Source organism: Rousettus aegyptiacus, unplaced genomic scaffold (genome assembly GCF_014176215.1).
Source record: "Rousettus aegyptiacus isolate mRouAeg1 unplaced genomic scaffold, mRouAeg1.p scaffold_m13_p_1, whole genome shotgun sequence".
Taxonomy (NCBI): domain Eukaryota; kingdom Metazoa; phylum Chordata; class Mammalia; order Chiroptera; family Pteropodidae; genus Rousettus; species Rousettus aegyptiacus.
Genome location: NW_023416284.1, coordinates 31,534,241 through 31,561,218, shown reverse-complemented (window position 1 = coordinate 31,561,218; position 26,978 = coordinate 31,534,241). Strand labels below are relative to the sequence as shown.

At 35.4% G+C, this 26,978-nt stretch overlaps 1 protein-coding gene and 1 pseudogene across 11 annotated transcripts in view; one reads left to right on the top strand and one right to left on the bottom strand.

Moving 5' to 3' along the window:
* Positions 1-26,978, bottom strand: part of LOC107514024 (selection and upkeep of intraepithelial T-cells protein 1) — a 214,937-nt gene that overhangs the window by 21,325 nt on the left and 166,634 nt on the right. For all 11 annotated transcript variants that reach the window (XR_004954919.1, XR_004954921.1, XR_004954918.1 and 8 more), the window contains 2 exons: positions 4,122-4,403; positions 2,505-2,609 (listed from right to left, as the gene is read on the bottom strand). Coding sequence is in view for 1 of the 11 variants with exons in the window: in XM_036233718.1 (XP_036089611.1) it covers positions 2,505-2,609; positions 4,122-4,403 (387 nt within the window). In the remaining 10 variants the exon portion in view is untranslated. The remainder of the gene's footprint in view (positions 1-2,504; positions 2,610-4,121; positions 4,404-26,978) is intronic.
* On the top strand, positions 6,773-6,891 carry LOC118604504 (annotated as a pseudogene).

The following is a 26,978-nucleotide window of genomic DNA, read 5'->3' as shown; positions in this document are numbered from 1 at the left end:
GAGAGAGAGAGAGAGAGAGAGAGAGAGAGAGAGAGAGAGAGAGAGAAAAGCAAGTTCTTTTGTTGCTTCTTATGCCAAGATTAATCATATCGGAATATGCTGACCTCTGTACTTCAAACTCCACAGCTCCCTTAACTCTGCCTTTTTGAGAACTATGTTCGTGTGTCTCTAGTTCCTATCCAACCATGCGGATCTCACAGAGATCTTTTCAAATTGTCAAAAATTTAAAAGAAAAACAAGACTACTTAAAAATGAGACATTTTTATAAAAACTCTATTCCTTAGTATCATTGGGTATCCTCCCTAGTTTTTCTCTTTTTTCTAAACTCAAAACATGAACTGTCTTAAAAGTCCAATATAAATACCAACATTCTCCAAAAATCTTTCCTCAAGATGTTAGGTCCACACCAAACTTTCTTGTCTCTGACATTATGAATTAAGGTATAACATTTTACTCTCTTAAAGTCTCATGTAGACACTTACACACTGTCTTGGATTGATTTTGCTTTGAGGTATATATGTAGCCATCATAGAAAAATAAATTAAGAGTCTAGGAAGATAGCACTACATGCCAACCAGAATGGCTAAAATTTAAAATGCTGACACCTATTACTATTATATTGTAGCAATTATATTTTCTGTATAATTACTAGAATTAATGTAGGTATACAGTATTACTTTCCAAGCATTTATTTTTTCATCCTTTGACACTGAAACTGATTGTATCATTAAATTTTAAGCATATAGATTAGCCAGGGTTTTCTACGTGCACATGTATCTGTGTATATGTGTAAATTTATTATGGTTTTGAGAACAAGAAGTCTGATGATCTGCCATCTTCAAAACAGAGGACCAAGTAAACTGGTGGTATAATTCAGTGCAAGTCCAAAGGCCTGAGGACCAGGAGAGCCAATGGTATAACTCTCAAGTCAAAGTTAATTGCCTGTCCAAGGGCAGAAGAATATGGACATCCCAACTCAAGATGGGAGAGTTCATTTGCTCTTTCTCAACCTTCTGTGTCATACAAGGACACAGTAGGAAGGTTCCAGCTGTAAACCAGGAAGAGGGCCTTCACCAGAATGTGACCATGTTGGCACCTTGATTTAGACTTCCCAGACTCCAGAACTATAAGAAATAAATTTCTGTTGTTTATAAGCTACCTGATCTGTGGCTTTTGTTTTCTCACTCTGTTTGGACTAATACATCCACTTTACTGTGTACCTGTGTTTAGAGCCAAGTGGTGGTACAACATGAAGAGAAATAGCCAAGTGGGGCTTTTAAAGAACTTAAGAGGAGAAGAATATTCTAATAGGTTTACCCAGACTTTTATTATTTCTCTTACTCTTTCTTAATTCGTAATGTCCTCATTTCCTTCTGATATTATTTTGCTCAGTCTGAAGAATTTCCTTGAGCATATTCCTTCTATGTAGCTCAAAAATAACTTGAAAATGGTTGGCAGAGAGATATAGATTGATGATAGAGATGATAGATGATGATGATGATAGATAGATGATAGATAGATAGATAGTAGATAGGTGGATAGATAGATAGATGATAGATAGATAGATAGATAGATAGATAGATAGATAGATAAAATAAATAGATACATATTTCAACACATAATTAAAGAGATCAGTGCTTTTGTCGATAGTGGTTTAAGATATTCAGACCTTCTATACTGTTGGAAAAAGAATTCCATCTTATATATTCTTAAACTTTCTTATGACTTTCTAGTTGACCATGATAAGGGCTATTCCTTGGGCTCATTGGTTTAAGATTTGAGGCTTGGGTTTTACAAATATGTAATGGGCTTTATTTGGGACAAATTCAGAAATATATGTTAGATTTGAAAGAGTGCTAGCAAATAACAAAGTGGTCCTTTTGCTAACTTAGTCATTGTGCTATATAAATACTTCCCAGTGACTGCAAACAAGTAAAAGATATTGCTACTCTCAGATACACTCATCATAAGATATATGATAATGTATGATTACACTTCTAAATAACATCTAAATATATAGTCAAGAGGGTTAAATGATAGCTTTCAACAGTCTTGAAACTGAAAAGCAAATAAGTAAAATTGTGCATCAGGATTATTTCACTAATCTTTCAAAGATCGCTAACTCAAAAATGCTTTTTGAATTGTGACTTTAGATGAAATCTATAGGTGACATCACTCATTGTGTTTTGTAAATGAATGTCTGGACTTGATAATTTCTGGTGAAATGTCTGCAAGACCAGAAGGAATATATCTTTTTCTTGGTACATAAGCAACTAACAGTATGAGTGATGGCGGAAACACAGCCATCAATCGGTAGTACAATTCAGGGCCTCTAACAGTTCAGGAAACAGAATCGGAAGGCTCTGAGATATCTCCTAAATCCTGACTCTTCCTCTATTGCTACTACAAAAGTCACCCCACACTATCTAAACACCTCCTAATAAAGAGGGCACCAGCCAGTGAAGAGACGACCTGAGAAACTCAATTTTTCTAGTTTCATTTACCTCTATTAAATAACTTCCAGTAGACGGGAAAGATGCTAGCATATATGAAGAATGGTAAACAATCAAACATGATTTCATGGTATCTGAGCCATTTTTTCTGTAGACCTGAAAAAGAGTCAAAGAGAAAGAGAGTTAGGAAGCTAGAACTTTACGAATACATTGGAATAACAACAAACATGCTGGATACAGTAAACTTCTTTTAAGGTCTCATTGTTGTTTGTACTGAGAGGTATTCAACCTATGTCAGAAAGAGCTCAGATATGAAAGGCAGAACTGTGAGTGAAGATAAAGCCAAAAGTCAGGGCTCATAGTCATTAGGCTAAGGATAGAGCAGTTAAGAAGAACAATCTCCTACTTTTCCCATATAGTGTAGCATATGATCAGCTTGGAAATAAGATCTAGAAAGAATAGGGCTCTAGTCACTATAACCCTGTGAATGCTTAAGGGTCCAAATTTAAGGACCAACAAAGTTGTAGTGTTTGAAACTCTGAGTTAGCTAAGAGAACAAAAGTGCCTTGGAAACCAAGAACTTTACAAATGTCAGGGCCTTAAGGTATAATGCCAGGCTCTTCTCTACAGATTTATTTATCAACTTCCTAGGTATTCTTCCATGACTCTGAGGAGAAAGGATATTTTTTATCATTCTGCGATACTAAGCCTTTGTGAACTGGATCTAGTTAAACAGTTTTCATTTTCTGTTCAGGAGTACTCTAACAATAAAGCCTAAATTGATCTGAGATCATATCCAAAGACCATCTGGTAGACGCTGATGATGTCAATTAGGGAATGTCCTCTCCTGTTTTTCAGCAATAGTCACTGTGAGAAATGAAATCAAAATAAGTCCCTGTCCCTATGTTAAGCAATACTAGGAGCAATCAATATCTTCTTCTTGTGGTAAACAATATTGGTGCTAGGCATACTTTCCTGACCCTATTCTAAACAACTAAAAGCAAACAGTAGTGACTTGGCTACTGGCTCCAGGAAATACTTGCTCTGATCACAATCACCCCTTTTCAGAGAAAAATAGCCTTGGATAATGGGTGAGGAGCTGAGATCTGATCCTGAATATATCACTTATTGGTTGTTGAATCCTTAGTAACTGACTTTTCTACATGTCTAATGTAGAAAATGCAGTAATGAAGTCCATTTGTGACATCCATAATTTTTCAAATCAATCTTAATTCTACACATTGCTCTATGTCTTTAAAGCTATCTCACTTGCAATATTTTATTTCAAATTCGAAATACCATCTATGTTCCCATTTCCAAATGAGAGAAATCAATGTCCTTGAAGGTTAAGTGACATCCAAGTTCACAGAGCTAAAAATAGTGGATCTAGCTCTCAAATGACATGTAATTTTTGAAAGCTTAATATGCTAAACAGAATAAGGGTTCTTTCTCTAATTATTTTAATCCTCCATTTTTAAATATAATCTCCTTAGCATCTGGTGTATTCCTTATTACCAGCCACTTAATAATCTTTAAATAGTACATGTCCGTAGCAGTTTATACTTTATAAAACAATTTCACATTTGTTATTTCACTTAGGTTTATCTTTAATTTGTCACGCTCATTAAAAGACTTCTTTCTTGATAGAACCAAACCATGAGCACTCACCTGGTAGGACAATACCTGCCCTTTTCTCTTGACCAGTAACTGGATTATAAAAGCCACAAGTGACAGGACCACGGGTGTTGTTTTTGAGAAGAACGCTCATCTTTAGGTGCAATAATCCAGCTTCATCCTGAGAGAAGATTTTTGATAAGGGTGGAATTACATTCCCTCCGCTGTCTCTCCACTCCATCTGGACTTGTGGGAACCACCCTTGTGAGTTACACTCCACCCTGATCACTTTTGTATTAGAGAGCTGAACATTAATCTGTAAATCCAAGCCAAGAGCTGGAGGAGAGAGGAGAAATGACATTAATTATTGGTGTGGACTCAAGAACTAAGAAGTAAATGTTCCCTCTCATTTTCTGTGGCCAATGTAATATGTATTAAGTTTAATAGTGATAGCCACAATTAGGGCAGGAATAATACTCCAATCTGAATCCAAGCTAGAAGAACACTGAAAATATTAACCATAGAAGAAATAGCAAAATTGAAAAAAAATGGAAAAGAAAGATAATGGAAATATGAAATGTAGTGGTAGTTTTCAATATAGGTGCCATCAGTTTTTGTTGTGTATACATGTGTTCCTCTTTAAATCAAGCAGTGAAGTCTAATTCCCCTACCTTTAAATCTGAGCTGCCTTAGTGACTTACAAGCCTAATACAATATAGAGGAAGTAACACTTTGTAACTTCTTACATTAGTTCAAAAGAAGCCTTGCAATTGTTCATGGATCTTTTGGAATACTCACTCCTATGTTCTCTCTTAGAATATAGCCACTCTACCATATGAAACCCAAACCATGTGATAGAAACCACATGTAGGTATGTAGGTCACACAACGGTATGCCACCATCAGCTGGTAGCTCTGTGAATGACCAATCTTGGATGTTCATCATAGTTGAAATTTCAGATGACTGCAGCTCCAGATGATTGAAATGCATGCGAGTGGGTGATGTCTGGAAGACTGTAGAATAGAAAGCCTCAGACTTCCTTTTGTTCTATGGACACACTAATTCAAAAATAAATGAACTGATTTCCTTTTTGAAAAATGCAGAGACCAGTTGGGAGGCTCCTCACCCCTGGTGAGTTCACAACATGCAACCTTCTCACTGAAATCTCTCTCCCCCCATATGATCAGCACAGAACCACACTATCAGGAGGAAACCAGAGCTTCCAGATTTTCACTGTGGAAGGCAGGGGAAGACTGGCTTATACATTCAGCATTCTGACTCTTCAGGAGGCTGGCTACCCAAGGAACTGATTTTTATCTTGCCTGAAACTGAGCACTGACAGGAAAAGGCTCCAAATTGGGAGCTATGGAGAGTAAAGGTGATGGCTTGAACAAGTACTCACTCATTGCCTTTTACCCTGGGTGGCAATAATAACATCAGGAAAATTCAGACCTCAGATTCTCCCTTGGGAGAGAAAGAAGAGATTGAAACATATGTCCAATGTTCAGTCTTTTGGGTGGTGGGGAGATCAAGATTCAGTCTCTCCTGTCTTGAATCATCGACAAACCTGGCATACTCTCGATGCCAGGGGACCTAGGGATCAATAACACCTGAGAACAACAACATCAAAAAGAGTTGGGGTGTGTGGAGCTGATCTAGAGGAACTCCAATATAGCAGACAAACACAGACTGAACAAGAGATTATGAACTACTGAAAACAGAAATCAGAAAATCTCTCTAATTGGATGTACATGCACTAGTCCAGAGAAGGTACATCTACAGAAAAGGTTTGTGAGATCCCAGAGTCTCCAGCCAGGTTGACTGATAAAGGTCCCTGTATGAAGCAAGTCTGTAAAGACCAGGAGATGTGGCTGTTTTTTCAAATGTAGAAATACCAACAGAACACATCAATGTACAAGTTGACTATTTATAGTGCTTGAAGAAAAAATTACATACCAGTGATACTACATTGAGGAAAACTATCTTTCAAAAATGAAAGGGAAAAAACTTTCTTACATAAATGAAAGTTCAGGGAGTTTACTAACACTAGATCTGCCTTACGCAAAGCACTAAATGGAGTCCTTCAAACTGACATGAAAGGATGCTAAACAGCAACACAAAAACATACAAAAATATAAGACTTGCAGGTAAAAGTAAATAAAGTAAATATATAAATAAAGACAAAATACTATAAATCTTTATAATAGTAGTTTGTAAAACGTTGTTGATGCTCGTGTAGAAGTTAAAAGACAAAAGGGTTTAAAAACTATGCCTACAAAACATGTTAATGGATAAACACTATAAAAATGTAATTTGTGATATAATTTGTAATATCAATAATATAAAGTTGAGTTACATAAAAATGTAGAGTTGTTATGTATGATTGAAGTTATGTTGCTATTAGTTTAAAATTGTTATGTTTACATAAGCCACAAATACATATTGAAGATATACAAAAAAAAAAAGAAAGAAAACAACACTTACCACCACCACCAAAAAAAAAAAAAAATTAACATTCTACAAAAGAGAAAAGCAAGAGAGGAAAGATAAAAAAGCTATGAGAATGAAAACGATTATCAAATGGCAATAGTAAGTTCTTATATATCAATAATTTCTTTAAATGTGAATGGATTAAAATTCTCAATCAAAAAACAGAGAGTGGCTGAATGGCAAAACAATCAAACAAATAAAGAACAACAACAACGGTTTACGGCCATGCTACCCGGAACAAGCCCGATCCCATCTGAGCTCAGAAGTTAAGACTGGTCAGACCTGGTTAGTGCTTGGATGGGAGACCACCTAGGAAGACCAGGTGCTATAGGCATAAAATATTTTTTTAAAATAAGGGATGGTAAACTGACAAGGTCCTTGCAATCTGTGAGGTCAACCAAGGGTTGCCTCGCCTAAAAAAAAGAAAATGAAATAAGGGAAGAACAACAACAACAAAACCAATATCTAACTATATGCTGTATAGCTATCTACGAGAGACTCATTTTATATCTTATGATACATGTAAGATGAAAATAAAGGAAGGGGAAAGGTATTCAATACAAATGAAAACCAAAGAGAATAGGTGTGGGCATACTTAAATAGACTTTAAATTAAAAGCTGTCAAAAGAAACCAATAAGGGTAATGTATAATGAGACAAGTGTCAGCTCTCCAAAATACAACAATTATAAATATATATGAACCAAATAAATAAAACAAACATTGACAGAACTGACAGGAATACAATAATAGTGAATTTAAAATGCCACTTTCAATAGGGATAAAACATCTCGACAGATCAATAAGGAAATGTTGAACTTGAACTGTACTTTAGACAAGTATACCTAACAGATATATACAGAACATTCAACCCAACAGGAGCAGAATAGATTCTTCTCAGGCAAAAATAGAGCATTTGCAGGATAGATCACAAATTGGGTAACAAGATAAGTCAACAAATTTGAAAGATTAAAATAATATTAAGTATAATTTCTGACCACAAAGGAACAAAACGAAAAATCGATTACAGAAGGAAAATTGGAAAACTCAAAAATATGTGGAAATTAAACAACATGCTCTTGAACAATCAGTACGACAAAGAAAAAATCTAAAGGGAAATTAAAAAGTTTCTTGAAACAAATGAAAATGGACATACAACATGCCAAAATGTATGGGATGCAGAAAAAGCGATATTAAAGTGGAAGGTTATAGCAATAAATGCCTATAGTCACAAAGAGAAAACATCTCAAACACATCGAAGAACTAGAATAAGAACAAACAGAGCTCAAAGTTAGCTGAAAGAAGGAAATATAAATGTCAGAGGAAAAATAAATAAAATAGAGAATAGAAAACAATAGAAAAATAACAAAACAAAGATACGAGTATTTAGGAAAGATCAACAATATTGAGAAAACTTTAGCTAGATTAAAAAACAAAGAAGGGAGACAAAGAAAATCAGAAATGAAAGAAAACACATCATCGCAATTGATGCCACAGGGATATAAAGGATCAGAAGAGACTACTATGAATTTTTATACTCTAAAAAAATTGGATAACGCAGATGACATGAATAAATTTCTGGAAATTTATTATATGCCAAGCCTAAACTATGCAAGATGTTAATAATTGAGGAAACCAAGGTAGAGTTTGACGTGGCATTTGGCTATCTGTGTTTTCCTATTCATAGGTTCCTAATTACTGGTAGGACAAAGGTAAGAGAGGAGAGCATCGGTGAAATTAAAGAAATTGTCCAATCAGGAGACTACAGAGAAAAGAAATTGAATAAAAGTAAACATAGTATCAGGAAACTGTATGACAATATGGGCTAACATGCATGCAGTTCAAATCCTGAAAGTAGAAGAGAGAGAATGAGGTAGAATTATTTTTACTTCTAAAATAATCTCAAAGTGGGGGAAATAATTTATATTTACAGATTCCAGAAACTCATAAACCATAAGGAGTATGAATAAATGTGCAGGAAATCATGTCTAGGAACACAATAATCAAACCGCTACAATACGAAGGGAACACTGAAAAGAGCCCAAGTGGAGAAACACATTTCAAGTGAATAAACAACTCTGATTTGTCCTCAAAAACAAAGAATGCCAGAAGACAGAGAAGCCAAAATTTTAAAATGCCAGGAAAATGAAAACTATCAATCGATAATTTCTTTTTTTCATATTATCTTGGTTTTTGTTTAATTACTATCCAATGAAATCTACTTTATTTGGTATGCAGTTATATTAAATTTAACATATATAGAGATTGTATATCACAATAAGAAGCCCAAGGAGTTCCATCAATCCCCAAATCGCCCTTACATTGTCTCCAGGCAGACACACACACGCGACACACAGATACACACACACACACACACACACGCAGAAACAAATGCACACGCGCGCATGCACACTCTCAGCAACAACAGATTGGTTCTCCGTCTTGATAGTTTTGTCTTTTTGAGCTAGTCACATAATGGAATCATGAAATATATAACTCTATGAGCATAATTTATTTCACTCGAAATAAAGATTTTGAGATTCATCCATATTGTTTGTGTATCAATGTGCTCTCCTTTTTAATGCTGAGTAGTAGCCCATCATATGGATGTACCACCATTGTTTATTCATTCTCCCATTGAAGGACGTTGGATTGGAAGGATATCTCATTTCCACAGTTTTGATTGATTGATCTCAGCTTTACTGAGGTATACTTGACAAGTAAAAATGGTATATACTTAAGATGTACAACATGATGCTTCAATAAATGTACACACTGTGAAATGATTACCATGTCCATCACATAGTTACATTCTTTTGGATGTGGTGAGAACACTTGATACGAATTCTCTTTACAAATTACACGTATACAACACAATACTATGAACTATACTCACCACGCAGTACATTAGATCTCCAGAATTTATTTATCCTATGTAGCTGAACTTTTGTATTCCTTGCCAGTATCTTTCTATTTCCTCCACATTGCCAGCCCCAGGAAATGCTCATTTCACTCTTTATTTTATGAGCTTGACGTTTTTTAACGTCCACATACAAGTAAGTTCACACGGTATTTGTCTTTCTGTGTCTGGCTTAGTTCACTTAGTTCACTTAACTCTTCTAGATTCATTCCTGTTGTCAGAAATTGCAGGATTTTGCTCGTAATATTGGGCAAAGCGCTACAACTCGGAATAGTGTTTGACAATATCTGTTAAAAGTGAACATATGTATACCATATGAGACAGTAATCCATTTCAAGTTATCTAACATATTAATACTTTTGTCCAAAAGACATGTACAAACACACTCATAGGAGATTTATTTATTTAATATCATATATACCAAATAGTTTCACCCTTTTATTCCCTAAGGGAGGATGAACTGGGTGTAGCCACAATCTTAACATTTTTTTCCAATACCTCGATTCTTGTTATTCCATAAAGGAACAGGAACTGGGTGGAGCCTCTGCCTCTCCCACAAACAGGTGACTGCCCTCTCCCCCACATGATCACAGAAAGGCTTTCTCCAATCTCTTGTTTTGCCTAGAGTCATTCTCATGAATACCTGCTGAGAAGATCCTGCAGGCAGGCACAAACTCTCTTTGTGTCTGCATCCCCTAGAGACCTGTACTCTCATGCTAGCCCACATTCTGGCCTTTACCTACTCATGAGAATTTTACCTCGAGTCTTTATACCAGTTTCGATGGTGTCTTCTCTTCTTCCTATGCTCCATCCAGGTAAGTCAGTGTTTGTGCCTCTTTTATTCTTGAAAATTTCAGGTTTCCTTTTTCCTTACAAACTCAGCAGGGTTCAGGAAAAGTTACGATTTTGTTGATTTTCAGCTTTTCTTTGCTCTTAGGCTTGGACCAACACTTCTACTTAATGAATCCCAAGCAGAAGCCAGAAATCCTTAACATTATATTTGGATGAGAGGAAATTATAAATTTCGATGAGATTTTAGTCATCATTCTTTTTCTTTTGTGGTTATTGCCTGTGTGACTAATCTAAAAAATAATTTAAGATCATATAACCTTCCTTCACTGTCTACAGAAGTTTTTCCATCAGCCATGTAAACATGACTGTAAAGAAAGTGTTCCCATTACCTCACGCAACAGATGGAGATAACAACACATGCTTCGCTGCTTTGCAAGATGAGGCTTGTTCTTCCATGAGAGTGTAGTCCCACATACAACTAGAGAATCAAAATAGTCACTGAACAGCAGAACTAATAGAAGTTGGAAGACCCCCAATACCATTTCCAATACTCTCACCAGAAAAAAACTCCATTACTCTGCCTCTCAAATTCTTTCAGTTGCAAGCCATGAAAAAATTTCAAGGCATGTCAAAGAGATCCATTAGCTATGGAGGCATAGTTTTTAATCTCATTTGTGCAATGCAATCATCTAGGGGAATTTCAGAAAAAACCAACAGCATCTGAAAAAAGGAGAACTTGTAGAAATAGAATAGAAATGTCTTTAGCAGGAGTTGGGAGTTTGGGGAATTGGGGAAATGCTTAAAGATACAAACTTGTAACTAGCAGATAAATAAATTCTGGAGATGTAATTAATGCACAGCATACTTATTATAGTTAACAAAACTGTGTTATAGACTTCAAGTTTTCTAAGAGACCAAATCTTAATTATTCTCACCACAAAAAAAAGAAATGACAATTATGAGACAGGATAAAGGTCTTAGCTAATGCTATGGTGGTAATCATGTTGTAATATATACATGCATCAGTCAACAAATTATATGCCTCAAACTTATATAGTGTGATATGTTAATTATACCTCAGTTTTTAAAAACGACTTCACTATAATGGGGAATGCAGAGTTAAAATGAAAAAAGATGAAAACTGAACTAAGTCTGTAAACTAATCAACGGTTTTAAAAATACATATTCCTAAGTGGAAGACTATTCATCCATTAAAAGTACTGATACTTGGTACAACTTGGGTGAATCTTAAAAGCATTTTGCTAAGTGAAAGAAGCCAGTCACGAAAGCCACATATTGTATGATTCCATTTACCTTAAATGTCCAGACTAGGAAGAATCATAGGCAGAGAGTAGGTCAGTGATTGGCAGAAAATAGAGGGAGGGGGAACTTGAAGGGCACAGGTTTTTTGGGGAGATGATGAGAATATTCTGAAATTAAATAGTTATACAGCATTATGAATATACTAAAAATCATCGACTTGTATACTTTTAAACAGTAAATTTTACAGAATGTGAATTATTTCCCAGATAATCTAATCATCTAATCTAGATGATTCTATCTAGTCTGGATAAAGAACCTGATACAGAGACATATCAGACTTGCAAAGTAGATGTTTTGATGAGGAAGGGAGGAGGGAACATTTCAGAGGGAAAATAATCCTATCAATGTTAAAAAGCTTTTTAATCAGTGTTAATTTCACCCAGGAGTTATTCCAGGTTAACGCCACTTACACAATAGAATAACTTTTGAATTCTGCCTCCAGACATTTCACTGCACTTGTGTTTTAGTCACAGAAAAACAGGTTTTGAAGTAATTATGATCTTTCTGCATATGCGTTGACACCCATTTTGCTTGGCTTTAAATGCAGGATGCTAATTCAAACACACCCCTAGTTCCTGGGCACAGGCAGAACTTTACCAGAAGGATCTGGAGAAGAGAAGGAAACCAGATTCCGGAACTCGGGTAAGTGATCAGATTCAGGTATTGAACTCCACTGGAGCTCCATCCTACAGCCACAGTCACCAGGAGAGTGGAGAAGTGGTCTTGGAGGACTTGGGCATGGCACCACTGGGGGCTTTTCTCAGGCATCTCTCTCTCTCTTATCCAAGAGACCAAGTCATTCTCCAAAGTTCTGAAATTGACTTTGGGAGTCCTCAACATGGGTTCTAGTCACTTAAGTAGACAATTCTCAAACCATTTCTGCTTTGCATATGAAGGATAGCTGTAGAAGAAGGAATCAGTAAAACAGTTTAATGAACTTCTTCCCATAACATAAACAGCAGAAGAAATGGCAGGGTTCTACCATGGACCCCAGAGCCTCTTCTGGAAGCACATTAGACTTTACGGGCCAGGGATCAGTTCTCCAAGCATTTTTTGTAGTATCCTAGAATTATTCACATCTCCATCTAAGTTACTTTATTAACCTGTTTGCCTAAAAAATTAACAGCAAAATGCTTAAAAGAAAGAGATCAGTTTCTTTGTCTGAAGTGCATCAAGCATGAAGGGAGCTTGGGTGATTGTGTCACACACCCTGAGGGGAGTGACTGCAATGTGGAGTGTGGATGGGGCAACTATGGGAGAGGGGCAGCCTTAGACCTAGGGGCCTACAGAAGAGGAGGAAGGCCCTAAGGATGCTTCCTGAATCTACCATCTTCTCTCATATGTCTTTCAAGCTATTGCTTCCTTAGGCTGGAAAACTTAATTGGTTCCTTTTCTTAACTGAGCTAACCATTCATTTTGTTTGAAGACTCCTCTCAGCCATTATCACCTTGCTGAAGCCTCCCCTGAATGCCTGATCTGGATTTAGTGACTTTTATATTGCTTCCACAGTTGCCTTCCTTTCCTTTCTAAATACAGGTACAGCATTCAAAAGAGATCCCTTGATCACAGCCCCTTTATTCAGCACAAATTACATAAAATATATGAATCGAGTTACGTGTTGCTTTCTTTCAGAGCAAGGCAAGTCTTGTTAGTACTTGTCATGTTAATACCATGATGCCTGATACAATTACTGAAGTTGAACAAAGACTTATACACAAGATTGAAACCACCAGTCTCTTTGGAATTTCCCTTAGGAAAGGAACCTACAGATCAGGCTGGCTGAATCAGGTGCCCGGAGTTGGATGGCTGCAGTAACAAGGATCTTTGTTAAGTAGTTTGCCTGGATCTCACTGGACTCTTGGCACTGTCAGAACTTCAGGTGATTCATATGCAACTTATTCTCTAGAGACGATGAAGACCTGACTTGGGATACCGGGCTCAAGTAAGTGTAAGATTTAGGATACAGTTCTCTCTTGCTAGATGGTCATTATTTCTTCCTTCCCTTCCTCTTCCTCATGCTTTCTAGGAGTCCTCCTGTCCCTACATTTCTAGAGACTCAACAGACCTATATTTAAAGGCTGGTGAGATGATGTGAACAGAGGTCTCAGTCACCTCTAGAAAAAACCTTTTCTCAATGTTTCTTTGTGTGTCATTAGAAACACACTCTGCAATACTGTGTCACTGTAAATGTTGGACTTAATTTCTGGAGTCTGGTTTGTCACAAGTAAAGAAAATATTATTTTTATTCATGTTATTCCCGGTCACATAGCAGCAATGCTACGAGTCACCATTGCATAGTATTCTTTGCAAACTGAATTTCCCTTTTCTAAGGTAGCTAGTTGAGATTAACAAAAGTATAGAGATAAAAAAAAATATCTCATTGTAGTATATTTACAATGAATATTGAAATATTATATCTGCAAAATACTAGGTTTCAAAATATAACATGAATAACCTTCATGAAAAATATTTTTAACTCAATCATCCTAAACAGCCAAGGAGGATGTATCAAAAACACTTTAATTTTGCTTAAAATAAAAACAAAATTGAAAAGGAGTCAAATATGTGGTGACATTAAAGAATTTTTTTAAATGAAAATAAATAAATAAAATAAGCTATCTGAACGAGCTTCAAAAAAATTGACAGAAAAAGGGTGAATTAGACACTACTGTTTCTCTAATAGAAAAACTGCTGTGATAATACTGGTTTAAAGACATGCATCTCTTCTTTTGTGATTTGATTCACTTGCCCAGCAAGTTGAATGTGATTTGAATTAACTTTTATAGTCTCTTGTTGGCATATTTGCCATTTGTTTGAGTATTTAATTTTTATATTTTTATATTTTATATTACAACATACATAACATAAAATTTACTATTTTAACCATTTTAAGTGTGCATCCAATGACATTACATTCACATTGTTGAGCAACCATCACCACATCATCTTCAGAACTTTCCCATTGTCCTAATCCTAAACTCTGTACCCATTAAAACACTAAGACTGCATTGTTCAAACATGTTTTCAAACTATTATATACTGTGTGGAATATATACCTGATTAAGATTCTCATTTGAGTGAGATAAAATTCATGCAAAGTTTGAAGAATATTTCCTATAACAAATTCACTCCTGTTATCCCCTATTTCCTATATCCATATTGGCTTTCATTCCAATTTTCTTACAAATATTTTTTGAAGAGGTGTGGAGAATGGACATGGACGGGCAAAGAGAGATATCCGGCATAGGCCACTACCTTTGTCTCTTAGCAAGAGTCTCGGCCACAATCTAGGCTTGTCCTTTAGCTCGGTGAGAAGTTTGCATCCTTACCAAAGGGAATCCCAATTTTATGATTGGCCATATCCTGATGGATAATATTGTTTTGAGCAAATATCCTGTGTGGGACCTAAATCAGCACAATCAATGTTATTCATGTAAAGTGTCTGGGAAAATAGACAAAAATTATAGTTAATAAGCAGAAAACATAGCTGTTATAGACCCAGGTGGTCACAAAGGTCTAAACAAACTTATTATAGCTTCCTTCTTGCACTGCTCATTTAGTGTTGCCTTTCTCTTTAATCAGTACCTCAGTGAAAAGAGGTTCTTAACCTGATGGGGTCCTTCAAATCTTCAGTCATATAGATCTAAGCCTTTGGTTGTCTTATCTTTATTGGAGTTTTCTATTGGCCCAGATTATTGGTCCAGGCACCTCTGTGGCCCTTGGACCAATCTCTCCAGCCGTCCAGTGGCCCAGTTTTCTGATTCTTGGTTTAGTGGTATGAGAAGCCCCAATGGAGCCAGGGGACAGTCTCAGCTTCCAATTGATCAGACCACAACACTATGAGATCCTAGGACCTCCAAACACATTGAGGTGAAGATGGTAAAAGGGTGGCAAAAATACTTCAAATAGATGTAAAGCCTCACAATGAGAAGATCTCATATCTCTTCTTTGCTTTCCAGTCCTATGCATTTTGCACAGTTGGTTAGCCACAAGTTTAAGGCATATTATACATGGCATTGGGAATCCCCTGTTGCATTGGGCGTTAGCTCCTCTCTGGTGTTCTGCCTGATCCTTTATCAGGTTCTGTTAAGTCAGCTGTATCTGGATCATAGGCACTTGGTAATACTAATGAGTTTCATGGTCGTGAGCCCGTTGTGCACTTCTTTGCTGTGAAATGTATCTCTGGGTCAGAGGCAATGTTGTGTGGGATAATATGGGGATGAAAAAGGCATTTGGTACATACGTGAGTGCTTGTGCATAAAGAAATGCTACTTTCAGGCAAGTCAGGTCCAATGACAGAGTAAATGTTTATTACTGAGGACAAATTAATGCCTCCTCTATGACAGATGCCACCAGCTAACCTGCCAGTTCCCTGAAAATAAGAAGCTGAACATTCAGTATAGGTAATAGCCACTTGTCCTCACTGCAAGAAAATCCATGTTTCTGACCCCATGAATAGACTTGTCCATGTGTGCCTAAATGTCTTTGTCCCATGTCTTAGGGAGGGTACCAGGGTGCCCTCTGGTGCTCTTAACTTAAGAGACTTGATGAGGTAGCACATTCAGTTATAGCTCAAACTCTGCAGAATGGAGATTACCTCAGCAAGAGGAAACAAGAGATGTCCAGCACAACTAAAGTATACTAGACACACTGTGAGATTCCATAACGTGTTTTGGGATGAGAAGATATAATTCCTATACTAGAGACTTCAAAATCTAATAGTGAAGTCATGTATCTTAACAATTGTAACAAAGTATGATATGTACAAAAAAGTCAATATAGCAAATAAAAACAAGTGCATGGAAACAAAATTTGACATGTCCAAATCTCAACTGCTCTTCCATCACTTCCTGTCAAGACTAATGACACAATTTGTCCACACAGCCACCCATTCTGGAAACCAAGGAGACATGTGCAAATACTTCTCTCTCCTTTCTAACATTAAGAGACTCACTGATTCCTAGCAGTTGTACATTCGTGTCTATTATATCCCGGTCTTTCATTCCTTACCCAACATCACCCACTTGAGCTGAAAAATTTGTGACAGCTAGCCGTGTGGTACTCTTTCTCTGGCCCTTTCCTAATCTCTAGAATCACATTTCAAATATGTAAATCTGACACAATTTTTAATTCTCCCTTAATAGCCCAAGATAACATTTATTACAGTCCACTTTTTAATCTGAGTATTCAAGTAATTGAACCCTATGGAGTATGTACTTTTATGATCTCTGTTTTCCAGATAGTAGGCTGAAGCACAGAAAAGTTCCATCAATAACCTGAGATCACATAACTGGTAAGTAGCATAGTCAGGACCTGATTCTGGTTCCCGCGTTTCACCACTCTAAAATACACCATTTCAGTATTACTAGAAATGATAAGAATGCAAAACTTTATAGTTCTTATATACTTGATGGTGCTTACACTTTAGTACTGATCAAGCATTATTCTAAATACTTTAGGTATAATAATATCATTAATTTTAATAAAAAATATAATGAACAAGAAATTATTCACAAATGAACAAAATGGAATCACAGAGACTTTTAGTAACTAGCCAGACACATATAGCTTAGTAGTAAAGCCAGGATTTAAACTGAATCAACATCATTCCAGGACTTAGATTGAACCACCAGGCATGCTACCTCTCAGCCCCTTAGGAGTTCCCTCTCCTAGAAAATAAAGCCTCAATCCATTAAGTAGGCATGTGAAGCTCTTCACAGTCGGCTCTCTGCCTTCCTCTCAAATCTTACTACACGCATATTTTCTTCAATTTCTCTTGCCCAGTAATATTTTCCTGTGCTGAATCTGATGTGCATCCTTGTCACCTTTATTCTCTATGAGAAAGCCACTTCATTCCTCAAAATGTTGACACTGCTTCCCTAGTTAAGCCTTCACGGATCTTCTTGCTGCTATGAGGCTACAAAGTGCATCGCTCGCTCCAAGGTTCTAAGAGTCGCCCACATATATACCATGGCATTTTCACGTTATTGTAACCATTCCCCTGTCTGTCCACTTCACCGCAACCCAAGCACCTTCCCAATCTTTTTTTTTCTTTTTTTTCTTTTGAAGGAGGAAAGGATGATGATAATATTTGTGTGCTGAGTCAAAAGCCAAAACATAGAGAACTGACAAAAAGTCTTCTTCACATTTAGGAATGAAAGACAATTTCATTCTTCTCCAGTTTATACTGGTTGTATGATTCAACACATCTGTCTCTAATTATAGGTTCTCCAGGAGCAGCAAATGCAGAAGGATTGCACCCGCTAATGAGAAGAAAGTCATATTCACTTCTAAAATGGCCACTCGGGTCATCCCTCCAGAAAAAGAAGGCTAAATCTGTCTTTAAACTTTCCTGTGCAACTGAATGTAATGACTGTGGTATATGCTTGGACTACTGAGGTTTAGAAGGTTGGGACCTATTTCCTACATCTGCTGCCACTTTCCCTGAGGCAGCAGCTCACCCAATAGAATTTACAGACCTGAAGACAAAGCACATCTAGCCTTCGATCCTTTAATGGGAATACGGCCTGTGGCTGGACATGGTCATTATACTAGACATTCTTAAGAACAGGGTTGCCGGATTTGGCAAATAAAAATTAAAGGATGACAAATATTGCATGGGAAATATGTATACTAGGAAATTATTCAGTTTATTTGATATCCAAATTAATCTGGGAGTGTTACAATTTATCTGATAACACTTGAGTGTTCATTACCGTGAAAAAAGATGTAAAGATACATGATTCCTGCATCTGCATACTCCAGTTATCTCTGTTCTGAGCGCCTTCATTTGTTATCACAGGTATAATGGAAACTACAGGACTGTCTTTCACCAGATGCTTTGTTTTCATGCTCCTCCTTCCTATGATAACACCAAGTTCAGGTAGGAATCTTTCTCTCACCTTGATGATCCATGACAATATTGAGTATGACTGAAAAAGCAAGGACCAAACTAAAAGGTTAGCTCGTTTGACCATTGATCCTCAGGTTTAATACACAGTTATGTTGTGAGGCTATGTACCATAGAATCCAGCTTATGGTTGGTGAAAAGTAATCATTTTTAATCAGCAAGGGTTCTTTATGTCCAGATTTGTGTTACATTCCAGGGGGAAGAAACAAATGAAAAAGACCTAATAGTTGCCCTTGAGAACCCAGTATTCATATTGAGGAGAAATGGTTTATGTCTCATTTATACAGTGAGGAAGTGGTCTAAGATATGGATCCATATTGGAATTTACATGAGTTATCAGTACAGCAGGGCACCAGATGAGGAAGAGTAGAATAGGCTTGGGAGAGCTTGACAGGTGAAAATTTGCATTTATAAGCGAGTCCATGCAAAGCAGAAATAAACATAGCCATTTAGAGACAGGTAAAAGGAATGCCTGTGACAACATACTGCATAAAGGATTTAAAAACATCTAGCAACTTTGGGTGTTAAACACAATAGAATAGACAGATGTCAAATTATAATGTACACCTGAAAAATTATGTAATTGTATTAACTAATGTTACCCCAATAACTTAATTTAAAAATAATAATAAAACAATAAATTTTATATGGAAATGCAAAAGTAAATAAATAAATAGATAAATAAATAAAAACTACAGGACTGTCTTTCACCAGATGCTTTGTTTTCATGCTCCTCCTTCCTATGATAACACCAAGTTCAGGTAGGAATCTTTCTCTCACCTTGATGATCCATGTCAATATCGAGTATGACTGAAAAAGCAAGGACCAAACTAAAAGGTTAGCTCATTTGACCACAATAGAATAGACAGATGTCAAATTATAATGTACACTTGAAAAATTATATAATTATATTGACCAAAGTTACCCCAATAAACTTAATTCAGTTATAAGAATTATAAATAAATTTTATATGGAAATGCAAAAATAAATAAATAAATAGATAAATAAAAACATCTAGCAAATATTCTTGTTAAATAGCAGAAATCTACTGATGCACACATATTTGGCATCTAGTCTTTGGCTAATATAACTAATGCTGTCATAAACCTCTTGCACATATATTTTGAGCATACCTGTGAGTATATAGGCAGAAAATATTCCTATGAGTAGACCTGCTGGTCAGGCTACATACTATTTTGTTCAGATATTGAAAATTTTATTCTGAAATAGCTAGCAATATACATTTCTACCAACAGCATATGTGAGTTTGTCAGGCAGTATCAGTATTTCAGATATTACAGGTACCAGAGCTTTTTATCTTTTGCAAAGTTACATATGAAAAACAGACTCTCATAGCAATTATATTTTACCTCTTCATTGAGTGGCAATGAGTATTTTTCCAAAAAATAATTTGCATTCCTTTTTCTCTAAACAACCACTTTTTCTATTTTTATTAATTAATTATAATTAATTAATTTATGCAAAATGATTTCCTATATAAGGATGGAGACATAACTCTAATACTATTTTTTTTTTCAAAAAAATGTCCAGTTGTCCTTTTCATTTCTTATATAATTCATCATTCTGCATTGATCCTAAATGTCATCATCATCATAAACTAAATTGCCCTATGTATTTGAATTTCTAACTCTGTCTCATTGAGCTCTCTTTCCATGGGCCAATTTCAAATTATTAAGAAATGATCATATTTATACAATACATTTCAATATCTTATAGAGATATTCCCTACTTTTTTTTTTTAAATCGAAGTTTTCCTAAAAGATTGTAGACATGTTTTCTTTTTTGAAATAGTTCAAAGCCATTTTTATTTTGGTGGTCTCACGTTGCCACATTGAGTTATGTTGCAAAACCATTGGTTTTAATAAAAAAAGGTTCTTGTATTTTCCATTTATTTATCTTTGAGAAAAAAATTTTTTTTCTTTGTTTCCTGTAAGATTGTTTCCTGATAATTTATTAAAATAAGTGTTATTCAACCTTAAAAATCCATCTAAATAGGTACGTAGTATGTCATTAGATATAAAAACTCTCCTATTAGAGAATAATAATAAAATCATTTAACTCCACATTATTGGTATTTTAAAGCGAATAAAGGTAAATGTGATTAACTTGTAATTACTCTATTTGTGTTTATTTTGTTTGTTACATAATGCGCTTAAAATGCACTCAAAATAATCAGCTTTTTTGATCTTTAATTAAAGTTTAAATATTTAAGTAATAAAATTTACTGGCACAGTTCATATATTTCATATTATTGTCAAAGATTTATTACATAAGCATATAATAAAATACGAATCAAATAATTTTACCTAAAATAGTATTTCTTTCCATATGCAAATTGGTTTTCAACATTTTAAAGATTAATTGATTAATCACACATTGATAATGAGACTATCCCCCAATGGTGAGAAAATTCTAAACTGATTTGGTAGTATTAATCAGGCAGCAATGTAGCAGAAGAGATTGGGAGAGACGAGAAGATTATTATGTAATAGAAACAGAATCTTAGAGTGTCAACTATTTCTGCATCCTCCCCTCAGTGAGTGGGGCAGAGATCAAAATGACGGTCTGAAATGTCTCCGATTCCCACACTTCATTCCAGTCAGGGACTAAATATCAACTCTGAGAGTTTCTGCCTCTAAACTGAAAGAACATTTGTTGTAACCCAGTTTTATCAACAGGTAAAACAAACAAACAAATGAAACATCTTAACGTGGGGACACTTGTAGGAACAAGTGATGGCTGTTTAAGACATTTTGCTGGTAATGCCCAAGAAAGTTGAGAGGCTATGTGTCGAACATTGACTTGTGTAATAAGAGAATATAAAGAACAAGAGAAGTAATAAAACTAAACACATAATTGGTTAGAATTTTCCATAATTGAAGAAAAATGAGAATTATCCAATTCAAAAAGCACTATGGATTTAAGCCAGAAAAAAAAACCCATAAATTTATACACAGATTCATTATAGCTAAGTGCAGTAAATAATAAAAGTAATCTGAGAGAAACAATGTTTATCAAGGAAAGATTAGATGTAATAGCAGTTTTCTAACAGCAGCAATAGAACTCGTATTTTCATATTTCTTAAGGGAAACAATTTGATGAATTCCAAGTCAATTGCAAAATTAAGCTGTCTTCAAGAAAAAAATAAGTCACTTTCAATAAAGGAAGATAAAAATGTATATAATCTAGAAAAGTAATTATGAGTGATCAGTACAAAAGTGTTTTATTAAAGTATTATGTAAAAACAACAACAAAAAAATATTTACCAAATTTTGATTGAGAAAATATAGAAAACCATCCTATATCAATGACCATTTACATTAGACAAGGGAAAAAATCTTATCAAAGCGGTACCCCCAAAACAAGCTTAGAATCTAGATTTGTTATCACCTTTTTAAAAATTTTACAGTTAATTTCCATGCTTTGTAAGAAACTCAAAGGATAAAAAATTAAGAAGCATTTTAAACAATATAACAATGACTATATTATCTTGATATCACAGTCTATCAAAGAAATGTTTAAAACATTAGATAAATTTTATTTATGGGTATAAATTTAAAGCTATTAAAGAAAATATTGTTAAAACCATTTTATAATTTATTTAAAGTAATATTTAACAGTTATTACATTATACTGATCTCCAAATTGCTAAACTTCATTGCTATAAAAATTCTGATATACTTCATATCAATAAGCTTAACCAGAAAAAGCCATTGAATTTGTATTAAAGGTTTCTTATACATTTCAACCACCATTATATTTTCTTCTCCTCTCCTCCTTCTTCATATACCCCCTTCTTCTTTATTCTTATGCATCCTCCTTCTCTTCCTCTTCTTCAGTTGTGTCTTGGCCATCCTCTAGCCTTTACATATCCACATTGATTTATGTCAACTAGTCAATTAAGAAAAACTGTTGGGATAGAGAAACTATACTGAAATTATACTTTGCTGGGGGAGGGAGATTTGAAATTTTTAAAGGATTGTCTCTTCCCAGTCATAAATATGGTATGTCATTTTTCATTTATTTAATATTTTAAACTTAGAATATAGCTATTCATATTTTAAGTGGTTAATAGAGGTTAGTAATTATTGCTCTTACAATTTTAACAGTATCTGGTTACCTTTAATTTCTTCCCTGCTCTGTTATTGGATGACTTCTGTCAAAATGTGAGCAATATTTTTCTGGATACAAATTCGGGACTCTTTCTTCCTCTTTCTTTCTTTCTCTTTCTTTCTTTCTTTCTTTCTTTCTTTCTTTCTTTCTTTCTTTCTTTCTTTCTGTCTTATAAGAGTTTATTTAAGCCAAATTGATGACTTTTGTTCCTTTTATTTTCTTATTTAAATTATTCTGTACCAAAGTCTTTCCATACAAATCTGAAATAGTTCATAATTGCAAAGAAATCAGTTTAAAATGTGTACATGAATAAACAAATATATTTGTTCTTTATTGTATAAAGTTTTAACATGCATCCAAGTCTTATTTTCCCTTCCAATGAATTGTATGGCACGTGGCTTTCTACTTCAGAGGACAAAAAGTTATGAAATTCATTTAGAATAGATAAACAATAGCTTAGGAAACTTTTACTCTCTTTGAGGCCAAAGATTAGAATTCTCACCCAAAAGTGTGAGAAAACAGTCTAGATGGCGCAGAATGCCTCTCACAATGAGATTCTACGTAGTCTGAGAATCCCAGAGCATTATTTTCGAATGCTAAAGGTATAAGAAGAGAAACCTGTCAGATGTCAACGTCAGTGTGGGTTTCTTCAGTCTAAGTGAGAATGGTTGGTGGTTGGCCTGAGGGTGAAAGACAGAGCATGAGTAATAACACAAATATTTTTTGGAGAAGACTTGATTTGCCTGTGCAGATCAGTCAGCTGCATCATTTGACAAAGCACTTAATGAGTGTAGAGACCTTTGTTAAGGACTGAGCACTGTGAAATGCTCTTTTAACTGGTCTCTGTTTTTCTATTTTCTTGAAATTTTTATCTTGAGCTTATTTAAAGAGAATCAAAGAAAAGGGTAATATTGGGGATCTCTGGCAACTTACTAAAACATTAAGGCAGTCCCCTAGGTGGCATTTGTAGGGGGTGTTAAGAACCCATTAATACCTAGAGAGGTAGAAACACAGATTATCCTTAATGAATCAGGTAATAAAACGAATGTGAAATTATTAGGAACAGAAATATATAAGCAACTTAAATATGATAGAATGGCCTCCGACACCTCACTGAAACATGTGGAATGATGTGTGTGTATCTGTGTTGTTTGTGTGTGTATATATATACATATATATATATATGACACACGAACACATATTATTGTAAATACATATATGTATATACGTAAATACATACATATATGTACATACACATATATACATACGTACATACATACATACATACATACATACAATTTTATATATATATAAAATCAAATACAAGGTGTTAACTGGCTCATATTTTGACTATTTGGTTATTATCTCCCTTCCCAGAACAGTTCACAGTGACTGGCTTACAGGGGCCAATCGTGGCTCCACTGGGTGGAGTAGTGGAGCTCAGCTGCCATCTGTCCCCACCACAAAATGCAGAACACATGGAGGTACGCTGGTTCCAGAACCGCTACACACAAACCGTTTACCTATACAAGGATGGTAAAGATCTGCATGGGAAAACTATCTCCCAGTATGTGGAGCGGACCCAGCTCCTGAAAGAAGCCATTGGGAAGGGTAAAGTGACCCTCAGGATCTTAAATGTCACTGTTGATGATGATGGGCCTTACCACTGCTTCTTCAAAGATGGTGATTTCTACGAAGAAGCCATCACAGAAGTGAAGGTCGCAGGTAACGATGGATCTTCAAAGGGATTCTCAACCCATCTGAGGTTGAGTATTAGGAAAATGCTTGGTGTTTCTTACCATTTTTGTATTATATGGTTAGGTTAGCAAGTTCAAATTCATGCATTTAGTCTTTGAACTGAGAAGAGTGTAGGTCGAAGCATGCAAATTATATCTGCATAGATCAGTAGATATATCTTCATCAGCAAGAACTGTTTTCCCATACCCACATACACTGCTAGACCTGTAAAGTACAAACAGAACCCTTTCAGGATTCATTACTAACTTGTTAATTATTTCAACAATGCTTTAGTGAAGCCTGACTCTATAAACTGTCTAAATCTTTACAATAGTCTCCTTAATGATAATTCTTATTTCCATTTCTCCCTGACTCAATTCACTGACTACTTCGTTCCAGACTAATTTTCTTAAATGTTTCAAGAAACCTTCATCTACACTCTTCGATGTCCTCCAATATATATGACATGTATGTCCTGTATGCAAATATGTATTAAGTCAATCATCTCACCCTTGAAGTATTCTGAATGACAAAGAAATGGTTGGGAGATGGAGCACTTGGAGTAGACCGAAAGGCTTCACAAAAGTGAGGGCACTAGTGTAAGGTTCTAGGCACACTCACACTTAACCTTTTTATTGGATATTATGGCATTCACTTCTATTGCTTAGAGCTGAGCTACCAATATGACAGCCACTAGCTAGCTACAAGTAGCTATTTAAATATATATTGAAAGTAAGTAAAATTAAAAATTTAATTCTTAGTCTCACAGGACAAATTTCAAGTGCTTAATAGTCTCACATAGCAAAGAGCTACTGTACTGGACACCATGGACATCATATATTTCCATCATTGCAGAAACTTACTGGATGAAGCTGCTCTAGAGAAACACTTTACTTCTCTATTATTTTTTCTTTGCCTACACATTGGGCAAGCCCTTATGTCTTGGGCAATGGCCTGAAATTCTTCAAAAACTAGTTTATTTTCTCTAAACTGATCTGTACTGCTTTATTTTTATAATATGTGAATACCTATTATATTCAAAGAACATACATATTAAAGTTTCAATTAAAGTTATAAACACATTTATGTTACTTGATTACTTGTAACTTATTATGGCAGCTCAAATATGACTAATGAAGATACAAGAAAAAACATTAAGCTATAATTTCAAGAGGACTGAGATCTCCATTCTTTTTGTCCATGGACAGAGCTCTGTCTCCTAGATTCACTAAATAACTAATATTTTTGAAGGAATGAATAAGTAAAACAAACAGGTATTTCCTTCCTGACTTGTTAATTTGTATATCAAAACCCTTCAGTCTGGCTTATCCTGCTCCTCTTTTGATTAGCCTGTAGTGACAATCAGAAAGACCCCTACAGTGCTTGGCTCTCAGTATGTCTTAAAGGCACAGGGATTAGAGTTGGGGAGGGGGACTTTTCTCTCTCTGTTTGTTTCACCTTTTCTTCCACTAAAAATACTGTTTTCCCCTTTTCTTTCCAACCAGCTACAAGCTTTGAAATACAGATTTTTGTGCATCCTCCTAATACCAGGGGTCTCTTAGTGGAGTGTAATTCAAGAGGTTGGTTTCCACAGCCTCGAATGGAATGGAGAGACAGCAGAGGAGAGATTATTCCACCTGCATCGATATCACATTCGCAGGACACAAACAAATTGTTTGACATGAAAATGACTCTTCTCCTTAGTCGTAGCTCCCAGAGGAATGTCACCTGCTACCTTCAGAACCCTGTAACTGGTCAAGAGGAAACGACAAGCATTGTCCTATCAGGTAAGACCTGTATATGTTTGTTCTTCAAATGCTGGCTATTGTCATAAAATTAGAAACTGAAGAGAAAAAAATAATATGCTTTCTTCACTTGGTTTCTAGGATATTACATTTTCTTGACTTTATTCCTCATCCCGCCATTTTCTTATTCTTTTCTTCTACTTCATCTTTTTCAATTTGCCTTCTTGATATAAGAGTTACCCGGGGCATAGTCTTTGCTCCTTTTTCTCTCTCATGCCATCAGTATGACAATGGCTTCGCAAATGGGATCTCCTACCCAGACCTCTCTCCCCAACTCTAGTCTCATCTCTAAACTCAACACCTCAATGTGGAAGTCTAATAAATATCCCAAATCAAACACATTAAACTCTAAACTCCTAATCACCTCCTGACTTGTATAATTACTGCCTTCCCAATCACATTTCATTTTCTCAGTTTCGAAGAATAAAATCCTTGAAGTCATCCTTGACTCTCATCTTTCCCTCGTATGTCAAAAGATAACACTTTAAAATATATCCTGAGTCTCATCTTTTTTCACCATGTTCCTGCTGCCATCCAGTTCTGAGACACCATCGACCATGGTCTGAATATTGGCAACAGTATCTAAAAAGTTCTCCTTATTTCTACCCTCTTGTCCACTATGGTATACCTTCGACATATAAATAGGAGGGACCATTTAAAAGATGAGACACAGCATTCTTTGTTCAAGACTCTGCAATAGAGCCTCATTTTATTCAGAATAAAATGCCCCACGATGTCCTGCATCATCTGCGCCCGCATTGCCTATCTGATCTCACCCCCTAACATTCACTTTTATACTCTC